The 18,531-nt window shown below is 39.4% G+C and overlaps 1 protein-coding gene across 3 annotated transcripts in view; it reads left to right on the top strand.

The window, feature by feature from the left end:
• Positions 1-18,531, top strand: part of MDFIC (MyoD family inhibitor domain containing) — a 51,410-nt gene that overhangs the window by 212 nt on the left and 32,667 nt on the right. The window contains exons 1-3 of one of the 3 annotated variants that reach the window (XM_030446002.1): positions 3,002-3,081; positions 3,518-3,673; positions 13,925-14,056. In XM_030446002.1, the coding sequence (XP_030301862.1) occupies positions 3,583-3,673; positions 13,925-14,056 (223 nt within the window). In that variant the 5' untranslated portion in view covers positions 3,002-3,081; positions 3,518-3,582. Of the gene's footprint in view, positions 1-3,001; positions 3,082-3,142; positions 3,233-3,517; positions 3,674-13,924; positions 14,057-18,531 lie in introns of those variants that run through there. The other 2 variants (XM_030445984.1, XM_030445994.1) reach the window with 2 other exon arrangements.

The following is an 18,531-nucleotide window of genomic DNA, read 5'->3' as shown; positions in this document are numbered from 1 at the left end:
GTAATAATTTTGTGTGCCCAGAATGAATTTTTTACATAGCTTCTTCCTCACATAAAACATTATTTTTTATTTTGTCATGAGAAAGTTTAAAGAAAGATTATATTGTACCAAGGAACATGCTGAAATACTTAAAAATTATGGTATTTATCAGAGAAAAGCGTATGGAGCTTTCACCCCACTGTTCTCAGTTGCTCCAATAAGGGCCAGTAATACCTGTATAAAGTGATGCAAAATTATTGATGACTTCTGAAATATAAGGAGGCTCTGAAGTATGTGGAGTCTCACACAGAACTGTCTCCAGCTCAAGTACTTATACTCTGTCCTGGTTGATTTTTAAGCATTGCAAGGAAATGCTGAACTTTAAGAAGTGAACTTCTAATACCTGAGAGTATTCCTTAGCACTTCAAAAGAAATATCCATCATTTATAGTCGCTCATGTTAGGATGCAGATAGAAAATAACTTGGCTATTTTGTCTTCCAAAGATACCTGTCTGTAAACTTCAATGAGACATATTAGTATGGTGTATCTAATAAACCGTAATAAAAAAAAAATCCTTGGAAGTTTTAAGGAAACCACAGCTTAAACGTGGACAAACTTTGTTCCAGAAAGGTGGTATATACTGTGGTAGCATAAGTGAGGTAAAGGCATGCAGCTCATGGACACCAGCACACCCCTCAGCACTCCATGGTGTGGCCAAGAGCAGAATTTGAGGCTGACGATCAAGTCAATCTGTGCCGTGGGAATGAAATTTATTTCCTACAGTGAGAGCAGAGGCAGCACCGCTTGGCAGGGGACAGTGGAGGCAGTAGTTTGGGATTTAACTTTTGAAAAATGCTTGGTCTACCGTTCGTGTCCCTTTTGAATATTTTTGTGTGCCCACTTTGAAGCTCTTTTTGTAGACGCACCTGCAGCTGAGGTACCCGGGAGGGGTAGGTTGTGTTAGAACCGGTCTCTGGGAGGGGTGGACGGGCCGGGGGATAACGTGGAGGCCTGCGGCATTTCACGTGTCTGCCTGGTTGCTGCTGAGGCGCAACTGGTTGACGGCAACAATAACCGCAGCAGACAACTTCTGAGCCAGCGGCTGCACCACTAAAAGTGCCCCTGCACCGCTGCCAAGCGCTACAGCTGCAAACCCTGCCCAGGCATGAAAGCCTCCCTTTCAGTTTTGTCGGGTTTTTTGTTTTGTTTTGCTTTGCTTTTTCCCCCCCCCTATTTCTGCTTGACGGGTTTTGGCCTCCTGGGGAAATTTCTGTGGCTGGAGGCTGCGGGGGGTGGGAGGGCGCGCAACGAGGCGCCCCGACGGTCCCGTCCCCACGCAGCCCAGTCCAGCCCAGCCCAACCCGGTCCAGCCCGGGGGCCGGTCGCTGGCGGGCAGCAGGACGCGCAAAGCCGCCGCCCCGAGCCGCGGCTGTAGAGAGATGAGATAAACCAGGTGCCTTGAGTTGCCAGTGAGTGGGTGTGAGTCCACCTGTGCCTGATTAGCACAGGCCCCTACTGGGCATGAGCAAAGCCAGGGGGCCAATAAAGGTGGGACACACACCCACAGGGCAGACCCAAGCTCACTCTGGTACGAGGCATGGAGAGGCCAGCAGCTCATCGAGCCACTGGAGCAAGAAAGGCTCTACCCACTACACTTCTACCCTGGAAGCGCTGTGTGGTGGCTTGGAGTCCTGGAAGAGACCAGCGACTCATCGAGCTTCAGGAGCAATAATGGCTCCTCCCGCTACATTTGGTGGAGAATGCGGGCAGCATACAGACAACTTAAGAAGCAACTTGTGAAGAGCTGGCAACAAGAATATTCTCCCTGTATCAACAAGCTCTCTGGACAAGAAGCCCCAGGAGCAGGCAAGAAGGGGTAAACCCCGAGGCCTCAGGAACAGCCCTAGGACATTGTCCAGGAATGGGCTAAACCCCGAGGCCTCAGGATCAGCCCTAGACAAGAACATTCTCCCTGATGATCAGCAAGCTCTTTGGATTGGGAACCCCTGAACAGAGGGAAGCCAAAATAAGGGTTCTGTCTTTGAAGCCAGGAGGGGGGAATTCCAGGGTATGGAATCCCACGGAGGAACCAGAAACCCATATGGAATCCCAGGGTATGAAACCCATGAACCCCTGAGCAGGGATGGAATCCCACGGAGGAACCAGAAAATCTCTTTGGAGGCCCCTGAGCAGAGGGAAACCAAGAGAAGAGCAGAAACAGGAGGGAGAAGAATAAAAGGTAGAGACTTTGTGAAAGAGTGCCTGGGCTGACATTCGGTTGCCTATGTTTGTTAAAAATGTTTGTAAAAGCTAGGGTTAAAATCCCATGTATGTTTGTTAAAATGTCTGTATGTTTGTTGTTAAAATGTCTAAGCTAGGGTTAAAATCCCATGTATGTTTCCTAAGCTGGGGTTAAAATCCCATAAGTTGTATTTTTGCCTAAGCTAGGGTTAAAATCCCATAAGTTATAAGTGTATTTTTGTAAAGGGTAAAAATCCCATAAGTTAAAATCCTATGGCAAAAATCCTGTATTGTACTCGGGGCCCCCTCAATGCTCTTAGTTGAGTGTCTTGCGGGGCCTGAAGAAAAATCCTGTATGGCAAAAATCCTGTATGTTTGTTAAAATGTCTGTAAACTAGGGCAAACCGGGAAAGCTTTAAGAAAAAAAAAAAAAAAAAAAAAAAAAAAGGGGGAAATGTAGAGAGATGAGATAAACCAGGTGCCTTGAGTTGCCAGTGAGTGGGTGTGAGTCCACCTGTGCCTGATTAGCACAGGCCCCTACTGGGCATGAGCAAAGCCAGGGGGCCAATAAAGGTGGGACACACACCCACAGGGCAGACCCAAGCTCACTCTGGTACGAGGCATGGAGAGGCCAGCAGCTCATCGAGCCACTGGAGCAAGAAAGGCTCTACCCACTACACTTCTACCCTGGAAGCGCTGTGTGGTGGCTTGGAGTCCTGGAAGAGACCAGCGACTCATCGAGCTTCAGGAGCAATAATGGCTCCTCCCGCTACACGCGGCCGTCGCCAGCCGGAGCGGGATGTTTCATTGTCCGGAAATGATGGAGAAGGAGTGACTGTTGCGGCGGGGGGACGGCGGGTGTGAGTGCCACAGGCTGCGCACCCCTGCCCGGGGGGAAGGCTGGCGGGCGCGGGGCGGGCAGCGGGAGAGGCGGCGGCCGCTGGGGGAAACGGAGAGGCGAGGGCGCGGAGAAGGGCCGGGAGCCGCGGCGGAGCGAGAGGAAATGCGGAGGTAGGGCGCGCCGAGCTGCCGGCCGGCCCTGCCACGGCGGACGTGGCCCCCGGTCCCCCAGGCGCCCCCCGCGGCCGACCGGCTCCCGGCCCGCAGCCGCCCCCGCCCCGCGGCCGCCGCCCCCCGGCCCCGCGGGTGCTCGCGGCGGGGGGCGGGAATCGCGCCTGGTGCCGCGCCGCGAAGTTGCTGCGCTTCATCGCTGTCCCTTCTCAATCCTAGCCCCCGAGCAGTGAGTTTTCTGCATAAAATACATTAACGAGCCCTTTCATTTGCTTGTTCCTTCAGGGTCGCGTGTTAGTTTTGTTGGAGGGGGGTGCAGACTCTTTATTACTCGGTGAGAGAGCTGGCAGATGTCCCAAGTGAGAGAACCTCTTCCTCCGGGGCCTGGAGGGCCAGAGCAAGCTCCGACTGAAAACAGTTCTTTGATCTCTCTCCCTCGAGGTAAGTTGCTTTAAAGTTTCGCTGTAATTGTTGCGCCTTTTATTTGAATGATACATTTACTGATTTGTTTTGTGGGTTTTAACCCCTCTTCTCTTTTCCCTCCCCCGACCTTCCCTCTTTGGCGTATCTCTGTAACACTTGCATTTCCACCTTTTTATGGTTTTAAGCTGATATTCTTGAACAGAAAATGGGGGAAAAAAAAAAAAAAAAAAGCACTGATAGCAGCAGCAGTTTTCAGTACTTGAAAAAACTGCAGTTATTCAGGGGCACATGCTGCTCCTTAAAAATTACTTTAAAGTTTCTCAGCTTTGTGTTTAGAAGCTCTCCTTTCAGATGTTGCAGTAAGTTGAGAAAAGTTGATACAGAAGAAGGAGCATGATTCAGGTTGGAGGTCACTGCTGTTTTTTTCTCAGGCTAGTTACTGTGTGATCCTGCAGCTAAAATCAGTTTCTGAGATCATAAATTTCATTTGTATCAGCTGTTTAAAAGGCTGTTTATTAGTACATTCATCTTAAAGAGACAACCTTTAAGTTGCCTTACTTGCATTTTTATGAAATACATTGCTGTTCTGGTCACTTTCAGATAGTGGAGTTTGACAAGATGTATTGCAGGTTATCCTCAAATCAAGGAAGTATGTTTGCCCCCTGAGTCCTGGTTTGTGAAGATGAGACTTAATTATTTTGTTTTCTTTTACAATTACAGCTTTGTTTTCCGGAACTCTGGCAGGAGTTTAAGAAGTCTCTAAAGAGCAGGCATATATCCTTGTTCAAAAAGTTCCTTGTAACTTTATTCATAACTGGTTAAGTGGAGCAGAGCCCTGTAACACAGTTGTGCAACTGTGGATTAAACATGCAGTCTTGTTTTCATAACTTGGAAAATCAATAGCTATGTGAAATCAAAGTTGAAGACTCATTTGAGAAACCAGAAAGTATCCGTATCTAAGTAAAAAATGTTCTGGCAGGAAGACATATTAAGTTGGCTTATACTTATCTTATTGTTGACTTGGTTTTTTGGTCATAGAGAGTGACTCATAACTTCTAAACAGTAAAAAATAATTTTAAAAAAGAGATTAGATACAGAAGTTCAAGCATGCAGAACTGAGCTGTTAGACTAATGTTTTTGCCAGAACATCAGTATCTGTGATACATGTTTATTTTCCATGTGTTGCTTTTAACTGTCATGTGATCAAGTGGCTATTCTGGTTAAATTCTGCATGTAGGCCATACATCAAAGATACTCAAGTTCTAAGTTAGTGATCCAGATAGCTTGGAAAGTGGTCTTATTCCTAAAGTGCGACTTTAAATTGAGTTTTCACCTTGAGATAAGGTCTTAAGTGATTCCATTTTGTAGAATTTTCAATACCTGCTCTTTTTATTAAAGTAGGGAAACATACTGATATGTCCACATACCAGTTATGTGCGGAAAGTCTGAATGTCACAATTACAGCTCACAGCTGTTGAGGTGGAGGATTATAAAGCTCCTTTCTTAGGGATCAGTAAGGTACAAACAATTATACCATACTGATTCAGGTTTGCTCCCTGACCACACCTTTCAAGGCACATGCTCCAATTTTGAAGCATATGTATAGTTCACAGAGAGACAAGACTGTTTTTTTCACATAATTTGGAATTCAAATGCATAATTTGCATCTTAATGAACATAGGTTTAAGGATAACTGTGGATATTTGTTGCTTTTTTCTAGCCTAAGTCTGTTGGGGAAATGGGGGTGGAAAGAGGAAGAGGTGAGTTCATAACATTTCCAGTCTATATTCCAGCATTTCTGTTGTCAGCTTTGCAGTGTGTAGTTACAGGGTAAGGTAGTCCAGATATTCCAGGACTGAAGATCTAAGATGATATGTCAGGGGCTTTCAACACCCCCTACTCTTTCAGGACATCCAAAAGGACACTGACTTCTCCAGAATTTGGCAACAGTTTTGAAAGCTGTGGTTGAAATTAATATGATTTCTGAAAATAGGTTAGAGATATTTGGAAAAATCTGCAAAAATTTGAAATAATTAGGACTTAAGTTAGAATGACCTCATAGAATCACAGACCTCATCATATTTATGTGATGACTCCATATATTTACAGTGAGATACTAGAAATCTCTGTCCATTTATTAGTAAATGTTCCTCAATCAGGAAGAAAAAAAAGGCTTATCTTGTATGTAGAATAAACTATTAAGTACAGTCTAGTGTGGAGGTATTTTTATTAAGCAACAGTATACTTTAATATGATTTCTATATTTGTCTAACTCGTATAGATGCCATATATCCTAAGAAGAAACTTCTCTTCTGTAGTTCTGTGATGTATCATAAAAAATTCAAAATGCTCTTTTACCTTGCTACCATATACATTCAGATGATAAAGCCAAATTGCATTTTTCGTGAAAGGAAGAGGAACTTCAGGTGAATTCTAAATATTCAACAAATAGCTATCCCACAACATATATAAAAACCAGACAGAAGTAACAAAGCTTAGGAAGGCTGCAGGGATACACACCTGTTGTGGACATAGTGAAAACTGTGGGTTGAGGCATTGTTTGGCCTACAGATGTAGAGTGCTCTGGCTTTTTAAAAATATTAAAAGAAAATATTCTGTGTTACTTTAACCAGCGTTCTTTTTCAGCCTCTCTCCCATCACTGTTCTTTCTTGTAACAGCATTTTTAAAATAATACATGAAAGTGAGATTATTGGACTTTGCTCCTTCACAGTGAGAGGGTGAAGGATATCATAGGGTCTTCTTTTGTGGCAATATCAGTACTCAGTGTAAGTCTATAAATAATTATCTGTGCCAAGGGAGCTTGCTACTTGAAGGTACAGACTATAGGATGAAAAGTTGAACTTAATTTCTGCAAACATCTAGTTAATTCATTTTTGCCACTTCCTTCCACAAGTATAGCTCTGTTCATGCATCCTTGTTCAAGATCCTGGTTATGTTGTGACTCTTCTCCTGTAGGTCCACAGGCCTTGGAATCAAACTATGAGTAATTCTACCAGTGTGCTGTGTAATGCAGACAGACCACTTTGATTTGACTGTCCCCAAATAAGGAACATGATAATTAGTATCCATGAGCTTCTCTGTTTTAAGGAAAATGTTCATACATTAGAGATCATACAGATCATGTGTTTATTACCTGGACTATGGGTAGACTTTTGTTCATGAAATCTGCATTTGAATAAACCGTGGAATACAAGAGAGAAATTCAATCAACATAGGGATATATCTGGAAAATATAGGATGTCTATCAATTATGTGGAAAGCTTTTACATTTGCTTGTTGATAACTAAATGTAACCTAGAATAACAAGTGAATAATATTTAGCTTTCTCAATCTAGAAGGAAAATAATAACAACAAAACCAATAATCAACCTGTTGTGAAGTAGAGACATGGTTGAACTTCAACTAGAAGACCTTGGAACACTTTAGATCATGGAAATCCAATGTAATTTTTTGTTTTGTTTTGTTTTTAAATGCAGTGGGGGTGGACAATGGAGAAGGCTAGTAGAAATATTAAGAGTCAAGTTTCAGAAGTGACTATTTTCTGTGTGCAAATCATGTAACTGTTGCTAGATGGAGATGCAGTTCTGATTTGATGTCTGAAGAAGCCATATTCGGCAACTAATACTTCCATTCAGAAAAGCAGAAAAAGCACGTGCTTTTGGGATTGAAATGTCTTCCTGTTTTCTGTACTCGACTGTTTTCATGATGAGAAGTGGTAAAGGAACGTGCTGGCTAGATGAGATGGGGTTACAGAAGACTTACTGTAGGGAATGTTTGGACATTCTTGAGGCAACAGTGATTACTATCACCATAATTACTGCACTTTACCAGCAGTGTCTCAGTGTAATGAGTAATGGATTTTTATTTTAACGGTTAACTGCTGGACCCAGATTGCTCAAACTTACCAAATGCTTCCCTTGTGTTTGTGCTCCCACTTGCAATCTAACAAGAGTTGAGTAAATATGTGTTAATTTGTTTAGTTGCTGTCAGTACTGAAGCATTTATTGAACTGACTAAATTACTTAAAACTTTCATAAAGTGTCTAACCCTAATTTGTCATAAAAATATAGTTCTGCTTTCAGTTTCACGTGCATACCGTTCCAGTAATGTGATTCATGTCCACATGGGAGTCATAGAGTTGTATTTCATAGAGTTGACTGTAAAGGTCTTGCATCAAATTTGAAATACTTTTGTTCCACTTCATAGGCTAATTTTATATCAGAATAATTCTTCTCAAATTCCATTCCAGGCCCTCAGAAGTTAGATTTCTCTAAGTTTTAAACTTTTTTTTTTTTTTTTTTTTTTTTTTCCCCTTGTAAGAAGCGTCTAGCAATGAGTGTGCCTATCCTAATGTCTTCCTTTGGATCAACAATGCAATTCTGAACTAATCTCCTGTTTGCCTCTGCTTTGGTTTGCACTGGGGAGTGATCCTGGGGAGTGATATGGGCGGGTTCTTTTTGAACAAAATAATTTGAAAGATGCACTACAGGAATGTGCCTAATGCACTCCAGCCACTAAAAAGCCTTCAGTATTTGAGATTAAATCTGAGAGACAGTCCAAAGTAGAAAGCCCCTGGAACATTTATAATGGAATGTGTCCTTAAAATCAACTCTTTTATTGGCCCATGCTGTTGCTAATACAGCCATAAGCACTGAGTATTGTGTAGCACATTTGTGAAACTAGTTTTGTAAACATGTGAAATAATGTTGGATGAATGTCATAAGTTTATGGCTGACTCCATGACAATTAGTGTGATTAGCTTTGAAACAAAGTTTTAACTTATGTATTTCACCTTTCTAATGCTTTACTTTTAAAAAGAACACATATTGGCATCTTGGAATTAATTTTTAATTTATCGTGGCTGAAATTTATCCAGGGTTATCAAACTTGTAGTGCATTCATAGTTGTTCCATAGCTTGCACCTGGAAAATTCTGTGTAACAGCTTTCCAAGAAGTTCAATTGAGTTTCTCTAGTTTTAAGAGACTGATTTTATCAGTGGTATTTTTGAGATCTTGAAAGTTACAATGAGACATTTAAGTGAAAGCATCAGTTATTTTAGTTTTAAAACAATCACACATCTAAATGACAGCTTCCAGCACCATAATTTGTGGATTATCAACATTAATTAGGTTGTGCAATGATTTATTAATGAAATTACATCATTTAAGGCAAACCATGAACTGGAATAGACATTCTGTTACATGCATAGCACAGATAAACTTGTTAAATGAAATGCATAAAAGTTGTAGGCATTTCATGAAGTAGCTGGTGGGTGTTACTGTTAATAGTTGCGTTGTGAAACCCGGTATTATCACTGTTCCTTTGTGTTATTGTTGAGAACAGTGGAATTTTTGGTAGGAAATAGCATCCTCAGTGGTTCCTTGCCAGTGATATTAATGAACAAAGGAAGTATTAGAAGTGCATATTTGCCACATGCTCTTTAATCCCTCCCAACCACCGCAGGCTTGAGCTTGAGACAGAACCTTTTTGTTATCTTTCTTTTTGGAAAAATTCTTCAACTTTTTTGTTCCTCTTGTTCCTCATTGATCCACTTTTTTTTTTTTTTTTTTTTTTTTTTTTTTTTTTTTTTTCTTTAAAAAAAATTATCTTTGCTTTGGAATACAAAATTCCATTTGGGGTAGTTGGAGCTTTGCACATGCCTGTTTAAATCTGCTTCTTTTTGATCAGGGATAACTCAGGACTTCTGAGGATTTATGTTTACATCCCAGAAGCTGGATCAAACTTTGCCCTGTGATTCCATCATTCCTCCACCCTTAAACAGTAAAAATGTTGGACTGTTTCTCACTCTGGAGGTTACAAAGACTCCACTATGCCAGTCCTTTCTGCCTGTCCCTCTTTGCTTGTAGATAATGATTTACTCAGGTCTCCTGAAGCCTTTCCCAGCAGTTGCTTTTGATTTACTTGTCATTTGGTGAGATCCACCATATTGTTGGTGTACAGAAACTAAATGTGTCATACCAACAAAGCCTTCTTTTGTTGCAGTGATAGGATTTTAACCCATTTTCATCCATGATGTCCCTGTGTCAATATACAAACTTTAAACCTGTTTCTCAAGTCCAGTTGTTGCTAGTCAAGCATTAGCGTGGTTTGCATGCTTGGAAAAGGTGGCTGAGTCAGTATACAGGTACATGTGTCATCTAATGAATAAAAATCAGCTGCCAAACATGCTCTGAGGACATGCAACCCATTTAATGTGGGCACTTGTAGCTTTTTTCTTTTTTTTACTGGTTGAGGGATTGAATATTACATAGTTACTGATGCTGAGTTTGAACACACTAAGACCCAATTCTGAGCAAACTCAAGAGGTGAAGTAGAGCACGTGAGGGCAGCTGGAGTGTCAATATTCAAATGGGCAAGAAGTAGGAGGAGAAAAGTTGGTTGTCATAGACTTGAGCTCGTTGACGTGTGTCCTGCAAATGTACATCCATTACCAACTTTTTTGTTCTTTCTATCAGTTTTGTGTGTTACTTCAATGTCTACTCAATATGCTTTACATTTTCATAGAGAAAGATAGAATAAATATAGCTCCTAGAATTTTACATGCATTAGATTGATTTATAGAGGCATAGAAGACAAGATTGCAAGGGATCTGGAGATGTTATCTTGTATACTCTTCTTGCCGAACTATACATAAGTCTTTCTTGACAACTCTGGCTATTTTTTAAGTCTTTTTTTTGATGGCTCTATTGTAATAGTAGCTTTGTTGCTGATCTAGGATGCTAACACTATTTTGGAGTTTTGTAAAATAATATTTGTCATGATGTAAAGAAATGCATGTAACCAGAGGCACATACTCCAAACTAAAACAGGAGTTACTAAAACAGGAGTTAGCAGTTAATGTTACAGTCAGGTTAGGAGTTCACTTTATTTATTTCATAAAACAACACTTTTGAGATGTGACTGAAATTTCACATATTTTCACTAAGTGACTTACCAGTTCTCTCTAATAAATATTATTTGGGCTGTTAACCATCTCTTTCCTATCATGTTGTATTTATTCCTTATTTAAATAGTAAACTTGCATGAATCTCTACAGAAGTAGAATTTGTGCCCATGTTTACCTTCATATAAAGGATAAATCCCTGGGTACTCTATGTGGGTGTCACTCTCACAGGGTTTTTGTCTATAAACCCTTCAAACCAGGGATTGCTGTAAGTTTAGGAAAGGAACCCAGCCATACAGATTGGTTTGTCTAGGGATAGAACCCTGGTAGGTAAGAAGACTATGTAGCTTTTGTGACATGATCTAGACTTTTTATGTGGTTTTGAAGAGGGATTGGATTTCTACCCCAGCACTGCCAGACTCAGAACATGAGTCTTTTTCCATTATTTGGACTGTTAGAAAGAACATCTCTTTTTCTTCTTGACTCTCAGTTTTGGAGGTTAGTCACATGAGAGTGAAAAGGTGTATTAAAAGAAACAGAAGCTAAAATACTAAGGAAAGATGACATACAAATTTTTAAGGTTAAGCTTGATTAAAACAGAGAAGTGTTAAAAATTTATTTGAAGATTCACTAGGAAGAATCTGTACATGTCTATGTCCAGATCCAGACATTACTTCTCCTAATGCCCTGTTGTACTAAGTCTGGCTGGGGTGGACTAATTTTTTTCACAGCAGCCCCTCTGGTGCTTTGTTTGGCATTTGTGACTGAAATAAGGTTGTTGGCACACCAGTGGTTTGGCTGTTGCTGAGCAGCACTTGCACAGTATCAAGGTTTTGTCTTTTCCCATTCTGCAACCGTAGCAAGTGAGCTTGGGATGGGCAGGGGGCTGGGTGGGGACACAGCCTGGACAGGTGGCTCAGGTTGCCCAGAAGGGTATTCCATGATATAATATCATGCTCAGCAATAAAAACTGAGGGGAGGAGGCTTTGGGGAGGTGTCCATTTCCTTAGAGAGTGGCTTGGGCATTGGTCGACTTGTGGGAGGTAGCAAGTGATTGTCTTTGCATCACTTGTTATGTTTTTTCTTCTTCTTTCCTTCATTTATTAAAGTATATCTTGACCCATGAGTTTCCTGACTTGTGCTGTTTCTTTACCCTACCCTTACCTCTCTGGGGGCTTATGAAGGAATGGCCATGTGTGCTTAGCTCCTGCCCATGGTCAGCCCACCACCCCCTCAGAGCAGCATCTGCCAGGAGATGAGCTCCCTCAGTGGCTAATTCTGGAGTGCAAAGTACCATACCAAATGCATGTAGAGTTGTTTCTGTTACACACATCAATAGATTAAAGGACATATAGTCAATTACTGTTACTTGTAAACTTCCTATCAAAACTGTTTGGTCCTATCAAAATAACACTGGTTATTTTTTTACTTTTTAATAGTGCCTCTTCCTTCTTTCTTGTTAGCTATTAATGTCATTTCCATGGTTTTGGCTGGCTACTTACCATAACCAGCCACAATAATGAAAGTAAACATGAAAAGTGCACATACAACCTACACAGTAAAAACAATAAAAGAAAAAGATACTTAACAAAAAATAAGCAGGGTAATGAAAACTAAATGCCTATGAATAATGAGAACTTACTTCAGATTTCCTAGGTAAAAGCATAATCTAGAACACAGAGGGCCTCATAATATTAGTGTTAGTATTTCCTTACAGCCATTCATTGTTTACCATATCAAATAATAGGGCTCTGCAAAATATTATCCTATTTGAGAAAACAGTAACTGCAGTTTTGAACTACCACTGCTGGGTAGATGTTCTTGTAATCTTGGCATTGTTACTGCAGTAAAGTAATTTAAGATCAGCATTTCATAAAGTAATTGAAGATGAACATCTCTTAAAGCAGCTCTCTTAAATGTACTCTTATGTGGAAAGAAGAGTGCCTTTACATTAGCTCTTTCCTGGACACTATTTTATTTTCATCCAGTCTATTTCAGGGCATTTTTCCAACACTTTTGAAACATGTTTGCACCTAATATCTAACTGTCCTGGTAAAATCATCACACTTCAGATTTGGATATGATAGATAGCAGGTAGAAATAATTGGTATCTAAGATCTGCTGAAGGAGCTGAGAAAAATCTGCGAATCTTGAGGTTTGTTTTTGGGTTTGTTTGTTTGTTTTTGGGATTTTTTGTTTTGTTTTGTTTTTTGATAGAGTGAGTATCTAGGTGAGATTAAGCCATCAGGACAAGATGCAAAATTCATAGATGTCAATGGGTATCTTCCCAATCACTTCAGGAAATTTACAGTAATCTCAGCAAAGCAGTTCATCTCAGAATGGGCTTGAGGAAATATTGACAAGTTGTTGAAGAAATGGTGATGGGAGGAAGGGCTGAGAGATAAGTACCATGGCAGTAGCTGGGTCAGACATTTCAGAGGTGGAAATTAATAGAAGGGGAGCAGCAGTGCTTGAAGGCACATGCTACTATACATACAATATGGCATATATTATTTTGAGTAATGTTCAGTGCCTCAGTTTAATAGGGTGGATAACAAAGGCAGAAAGTTAGGATTTAAAATCAAACTGCTGTTGGTTACATAAAGAAAGTAACCTTTAATATGCCATGATAGCAATAAGTGATTTTTCTGTGTCTCAGGGCTGGAATCATTGCTTTACTAGGGGATATGGAATCATTATATTGTGATAAGTGGTTTATAAACATGTTCTTGTTAGAAAAAAATAGAGCCAACAAGCTTCTCAACAGTTACTCATTTAGATTTATGCAAAATATTAAATAATATACTAAAAAAATACTTAACACTGAAAATATTTAGTGCTTTACAGATCCCTTGAGTAGTGATATAAACTGATAATCTGTCACTATGAATAATGAGCAAAGTAATTCCAGATTTGGAACTGTTTCCTTGAATGCCAGTAGGAAAAACCTGTAGCAATCAAGAACAGAAAGAATTGTGTGTGTGAATTTGACTATTAATACGTTAGTGACAGCAAAAAATGAAAGCTGTAACTTAGGTTTGTTTGAGAAAATGCAGATCTGCATATGTTTACTAGCAAAATCATCAAAACAAGACCTGAGATTGTGAAATAAGCTTAAGAACCCCTCAAGTAACCTTACCCTGGAAATTTCCCAGCATATTGTATATACTTGGAGAGAACAAACCATTTTTTTCTTTCATCCGCAGCTAAAAATTTACTTTTATTCAGGAAATATTTGAAAAGATTTTTTTCAATGAAAAATAGGTAATTTTCAAAGAACCTTTTTTTTCACAGAAGAAAAATAACATAAAGACTAATACCTTAAAATCTCTTTTGATTTAGAAAAAACTGACCGGGAGGATACAGCAGCAGGAGATAAGGACATAAAGCAGCCTTCCAGTAACCAAAGTATCCAGCCAGAAGTACAAGACCAGGCCGTCTGGGGAAATCACACTGATGGTGACCTCATCAGAAGTAAGTATTTCCAGAATAAATTGCTGCCATTTAGGCTTGCTTTCACAGTGTAACGGGATACTGCCTGTTGACTCAGTTAAATGTGTGTCAAATGCAATTGTGTTGCAATGGTAATGCACCTCTACTGAATTTATTTCCCGGAATGACTGGTGTCAGCATGCCCAAGCAGTGGGTTCAAAGAAAGGTGTGGCTTGAGTGGTGCAGTCTAATGTAGACACCATTGGCATCTACATTTTAAAGCCTTAATGCTATATTCTTCTCTTATTATTCCTAATGGAATCTGTATATTCAGTAGACTCATGAACTACACTACGCAACCTGTGCTAGTTATCATTGCCTTTAATTTCTCAGGTTATACATTTAGGTGGCAAGGCAAATGAAGTTGAGATCATTTGTTTCCAGATACATTGAGTAATGGTCAGTAAGTTTGTATGAGTTTTGAATCCTGAAGTAGCTAGTCCTTTCAAAGCTAGAGAAATGCTGTAAGACAAGGTTTTAGGCTTTAAGTGCTATGGAATTGTGTTTTGTTTTTTTTTTTTAAATTACTTTTCACATGTTCACATTCCTAGAATGTGTTTTGCTTTAAAACACAAAAATGGATGCAAGATTATTCCTATTATTCTGTCTTGAATTGAAGATCATACACTGTGCAAAAGATCATCCACAATTGCACCCTCCTGAGGCGAAAATTTCTGTCAACTGCCAGAGCTAATACTACTTTAAAATTCTGTGAATGTTTAAGCATTAGTTACTCAAGGGAGGGGCAGCATGAGAAACTGTTCTGTAATTATAGGGTGTATTCAGTGAGCAAATGGACTAAATGCTGAGTGCTGCTCCAGCTCTCTGAGATCGCTTTCTGACCACACACTTCAGGGTCAGGCTGTCTTTGTGTTGCACACGTACTACACATAGTGCCGGAAATTCATGGTTTTGAACCTGCTGTTTCTATAACTGGTGCTTTTCTCCGGAGTTACCTGTTTCTCTTAGGTTTGTTTTGTTGTGATTTTTTTTTTTAAGTTTATCTATGCAATCAATTTCTCTTGAACTTTGTTAGAATTTGAAGTTCTTTTTAAACCTTAGCTAATACTTTTTCTAAATGAATCCCACTAAATACTTATATCTTTAATTTATTGGCTAGTTATCTAGATCCTTTACAGGAAGTCTTGAATTTAACATATCAGATATTTATATGACAATTAAAAAATAATTTTTAGGGCACTATAAAGGGAAGAATTTTCCTTCACAGTTTGAGAGTTTATTTAATTCCAAAAGATCATTATTTTAGACATAACTCTCTCAGGACAAGCAATTTCTTTGTGCTTCTGTAGAGGACATGAGAAGGTTTGTGTGGCATCTACTGCTTTTGGAGCAGCCTTCTTCTCACTCCTTCTTCCTAGTGGCTTCCCAGACCCATGGGAAATCAGATTTATTTGATAGCAGAATGCCTGAACTATGGAGGAAAGAACAGCAGTGCGGTGCTGTGCTTCCTCTAATCTGTTCACAAGGACATCTTGTAGTGGCTGAACTGGGAATGTGAGAGAGGAAAAGGTAACTTTTTCAAACTATATCAGATATTGCAGCAGATTGTACAAGTCCCTGGCAATGAAAGAATGTGTCTTGAGAGTTTTATGCTGTTACCTGTTTCTGTAAAGGAGGGTTATCTGAAAAAAAAAAGTAACAGGAAAAAGGATAAAGATAGGATAAAATTCTGAGGTAGGGATGTATGCATGATGCCCAGCTCCAGTATGCATAATTCTGCTCCTCCAGGAGTTACGAAGTGTTTACCTTTGTGAAAAGCACACAAAGGTGTGTTTTAGGTGAAAGCTGGAAGTTTCTAAAACTTTTTAAGTTTCCTAATCTTAATACTGTTTTCTATAGTAGTGGCTTATGAGACATGTTTGACTAGCTGCTAAATTGCAATCTTCTCTTTGTTTCAAATTTATTATATTTTTTAACCATTAATATTCCTACTGCCAAAGTCTTCTAGAAGGAAGAAACAAAATGGTAAAATTAAAGCAGCTTTATTTTCTTCTTTTTTGGAGGGGTCTTTGCTATGGGGAGAGAAGTCTATTCCATTTAAAAAAAATTGAGGAACAGTGTGCAGCTCAAATGCAAGTACTTCTTGTAGTCTGCAAAGGTTTAAAAACTTGGTCTAGTTTTAGTTTTCAAACTAATGTTCGAAAAATAGAAAAAGTAGATCACAGAGAAGCTTGCTTATCACAAACATTACTTGGGTATTTAATCTTAAAATGACAACTGTTGTAGCTCAGAATGGCTGTGATTCAACCAGATTGATTTCACTGCTAGTGTTTGCAAAACATTGCATATTGAAAGAAGCTTAAAGTTAGAAGTAAACAATGATTTGATCATTCTGTTCTACTTCAAAATATTTCTTTAAATTGTTTTAGACAGGGCATAATTTAATTCTTCTTGGATATTAGCAACTGTTCACCACTATCCCTATGACTGAGGTTTTGGGTTTTTTTTCCCCATGCAGATTGTTTTCCACCACCACAGCTGATGCATACTCCATTTGTGTTAGCCTTAGTTTTCACTTCATAAATGTTTCCAGCATTTAATTTCCAAGGTTCTCCTTGTTTGCAGCTGTTTTATCCTGCTGTTACATGGAGGTAGATTAATCAGTCAGTTTTATTGGCACACCAACAATGGAGTCCAGTGTTAGGGACTCTGTAATGACTTCATTATGCATGATTTCTCATTTGCACTTGTGAACTCAGTTTACCAGGCAACATCAATAAACTAGAATTTCACTCCCATTTTCCACAGTAAGCTGTTTTCAGTTCACCTTGCCCTTTCAGTCCTTTTCTCAAGCCTCCTTTTTTTAATCTCTAGATGATGAGATTTCTCCCAGATTAGCCCTTTCCCCAACTCCTTTGGGGCATCCCTTCTCCTGCGAATGAAAACTTTCATAATATCCTGGGTAAATGGCTAATCTTATGGGAAGCTTCAAACAAGAAATTAATTGGTTTTGAAAAGAGCTTGAGAGTCACGACAGAGGAATATAGTGCACCACTGCTCCTAAAGGTTACTGTGTACTGACATATAAACAGAAGAGAGCTAAATAAGAAGAAAATGGTTGTGTTACTTTTCTGCATTAATTGATACTGCACTTGCATAACTGTTACTGGAATACTGTGTTCTGCTGGAGGAGGGTCAGGGGAGAACCACAAATATCTCAGGAATGACTGGAGTAGTTGAAAACATACTGTATTGTGGAAAAACTCCTGGAGTTCAATCTGTTTAGTGTTAACAAGGGGGTAAAGACGGGTTTGCCTAGTCCTTGACAAGCATGGTGTGAGCAGAAATTTGGTAAGACAGTTCTTTAGCTGTAGCAGACAAAGGGAGAACTAGACACAATTTCTTAACTGAATATTTGAGAATCAGAAAAGCTGCCAAATATTTGATGGCTTTAGAGTGTTAAATATGCTTTATGGTGGCCATCAGTATCTGTGTCCTTCAATTTTACAACCTAAGTAAGGGAGAGTCTCTTTTCCATAGTGGTTCCCCCAAATTGGGATAACCTCTGTATTTTCCATCTCAAGTATTCTTCAAAGCAGCACTGAGACCTATTCCTTTCTGGTCACAGATGCACAGATATATTGTTTCAATTTCAGGCTGTAGGGATTCTGCTTTTCAAAAGAGCTTAGCCTTAAAATAGCTTTATCTGCTTCTTCTTTGGCAGTGTATTTTAAATATCTGCAAACACCTTCTGCTTATTATCATTGTGTGATCTGGAGGCCTGTAATGGAGATGTTCTGTTTCTGTTATCACTCACCTTTGGCAAGTGTGAAAGAGTGAATGTTCAAACATGCAGCAGGGTAACCTCTGGCTGTAGGGATGAAGCCATAGGAGTTTTTTTCTGCTTCACATTACCACAGTGCCTGGCTTTGTCCCTTCTAGTAGGCTGGGTGTATTTTCACCTTTTAAAAGAAAAGAAAAAAAATAAAATGAAAAAAATAATAAAAAAAGGCTATAAAGGTGGTTTTCAGAATATTTAGTCAGATTTTTTACAGAGGCTACTGGGTTATCATTGATGTGCTGTTAGGTAGGGGAAGGAATGTTTAGAAGGGAAGAAAATGCCAGTCTTGAACACTATTTGCTTGTGAGGATTTAATCTCCTTTCCAGTTCCCAAGCAGGACCTTAGCTATGTGATATTTAAGAAAACAAAAAACATCTACCATAGATTCAAATTGTCATGAATAATTGATTATTAATAATCCAATTCTCAAGATTAAATACCTAAAATATGCCCATGTTTTACAGATAGAAAGGTCATTGCTATCCATCATTTCCTAGCTTCAATTGCCTCTTTCTCCTCCATGAAACACCCTCCTGATAAGAGTGGTTCTTTGGAGAAATGGATGCTTCATTCAGCGCTGTAGGGATTAAACAATCTTGCACATTCACGTGCCCATTATTTTATATACTTCATTCATCTTTATTTCATTTTGTT

The sequence above is a fragment of the Calypte anna genome, chromosome 1 (assembly GCF_003957555.1).
Source record: "Calypte anna isolate BGI_N300 chromosome 1, bCalAnn1_v1.p, whole genome shotgun sequence".
NCBI classification, from domain to species: Eukaryota; Metazoa; Chordata; class Aves; order Apodiformes; family Trochilidae; genus Calypte; species Calypte anna.
The sequence above is the reverse complement of the archived record's forward strand: the minus strand, read 5'-3'. Positions and strand labels throughout refer to the sequence as shown.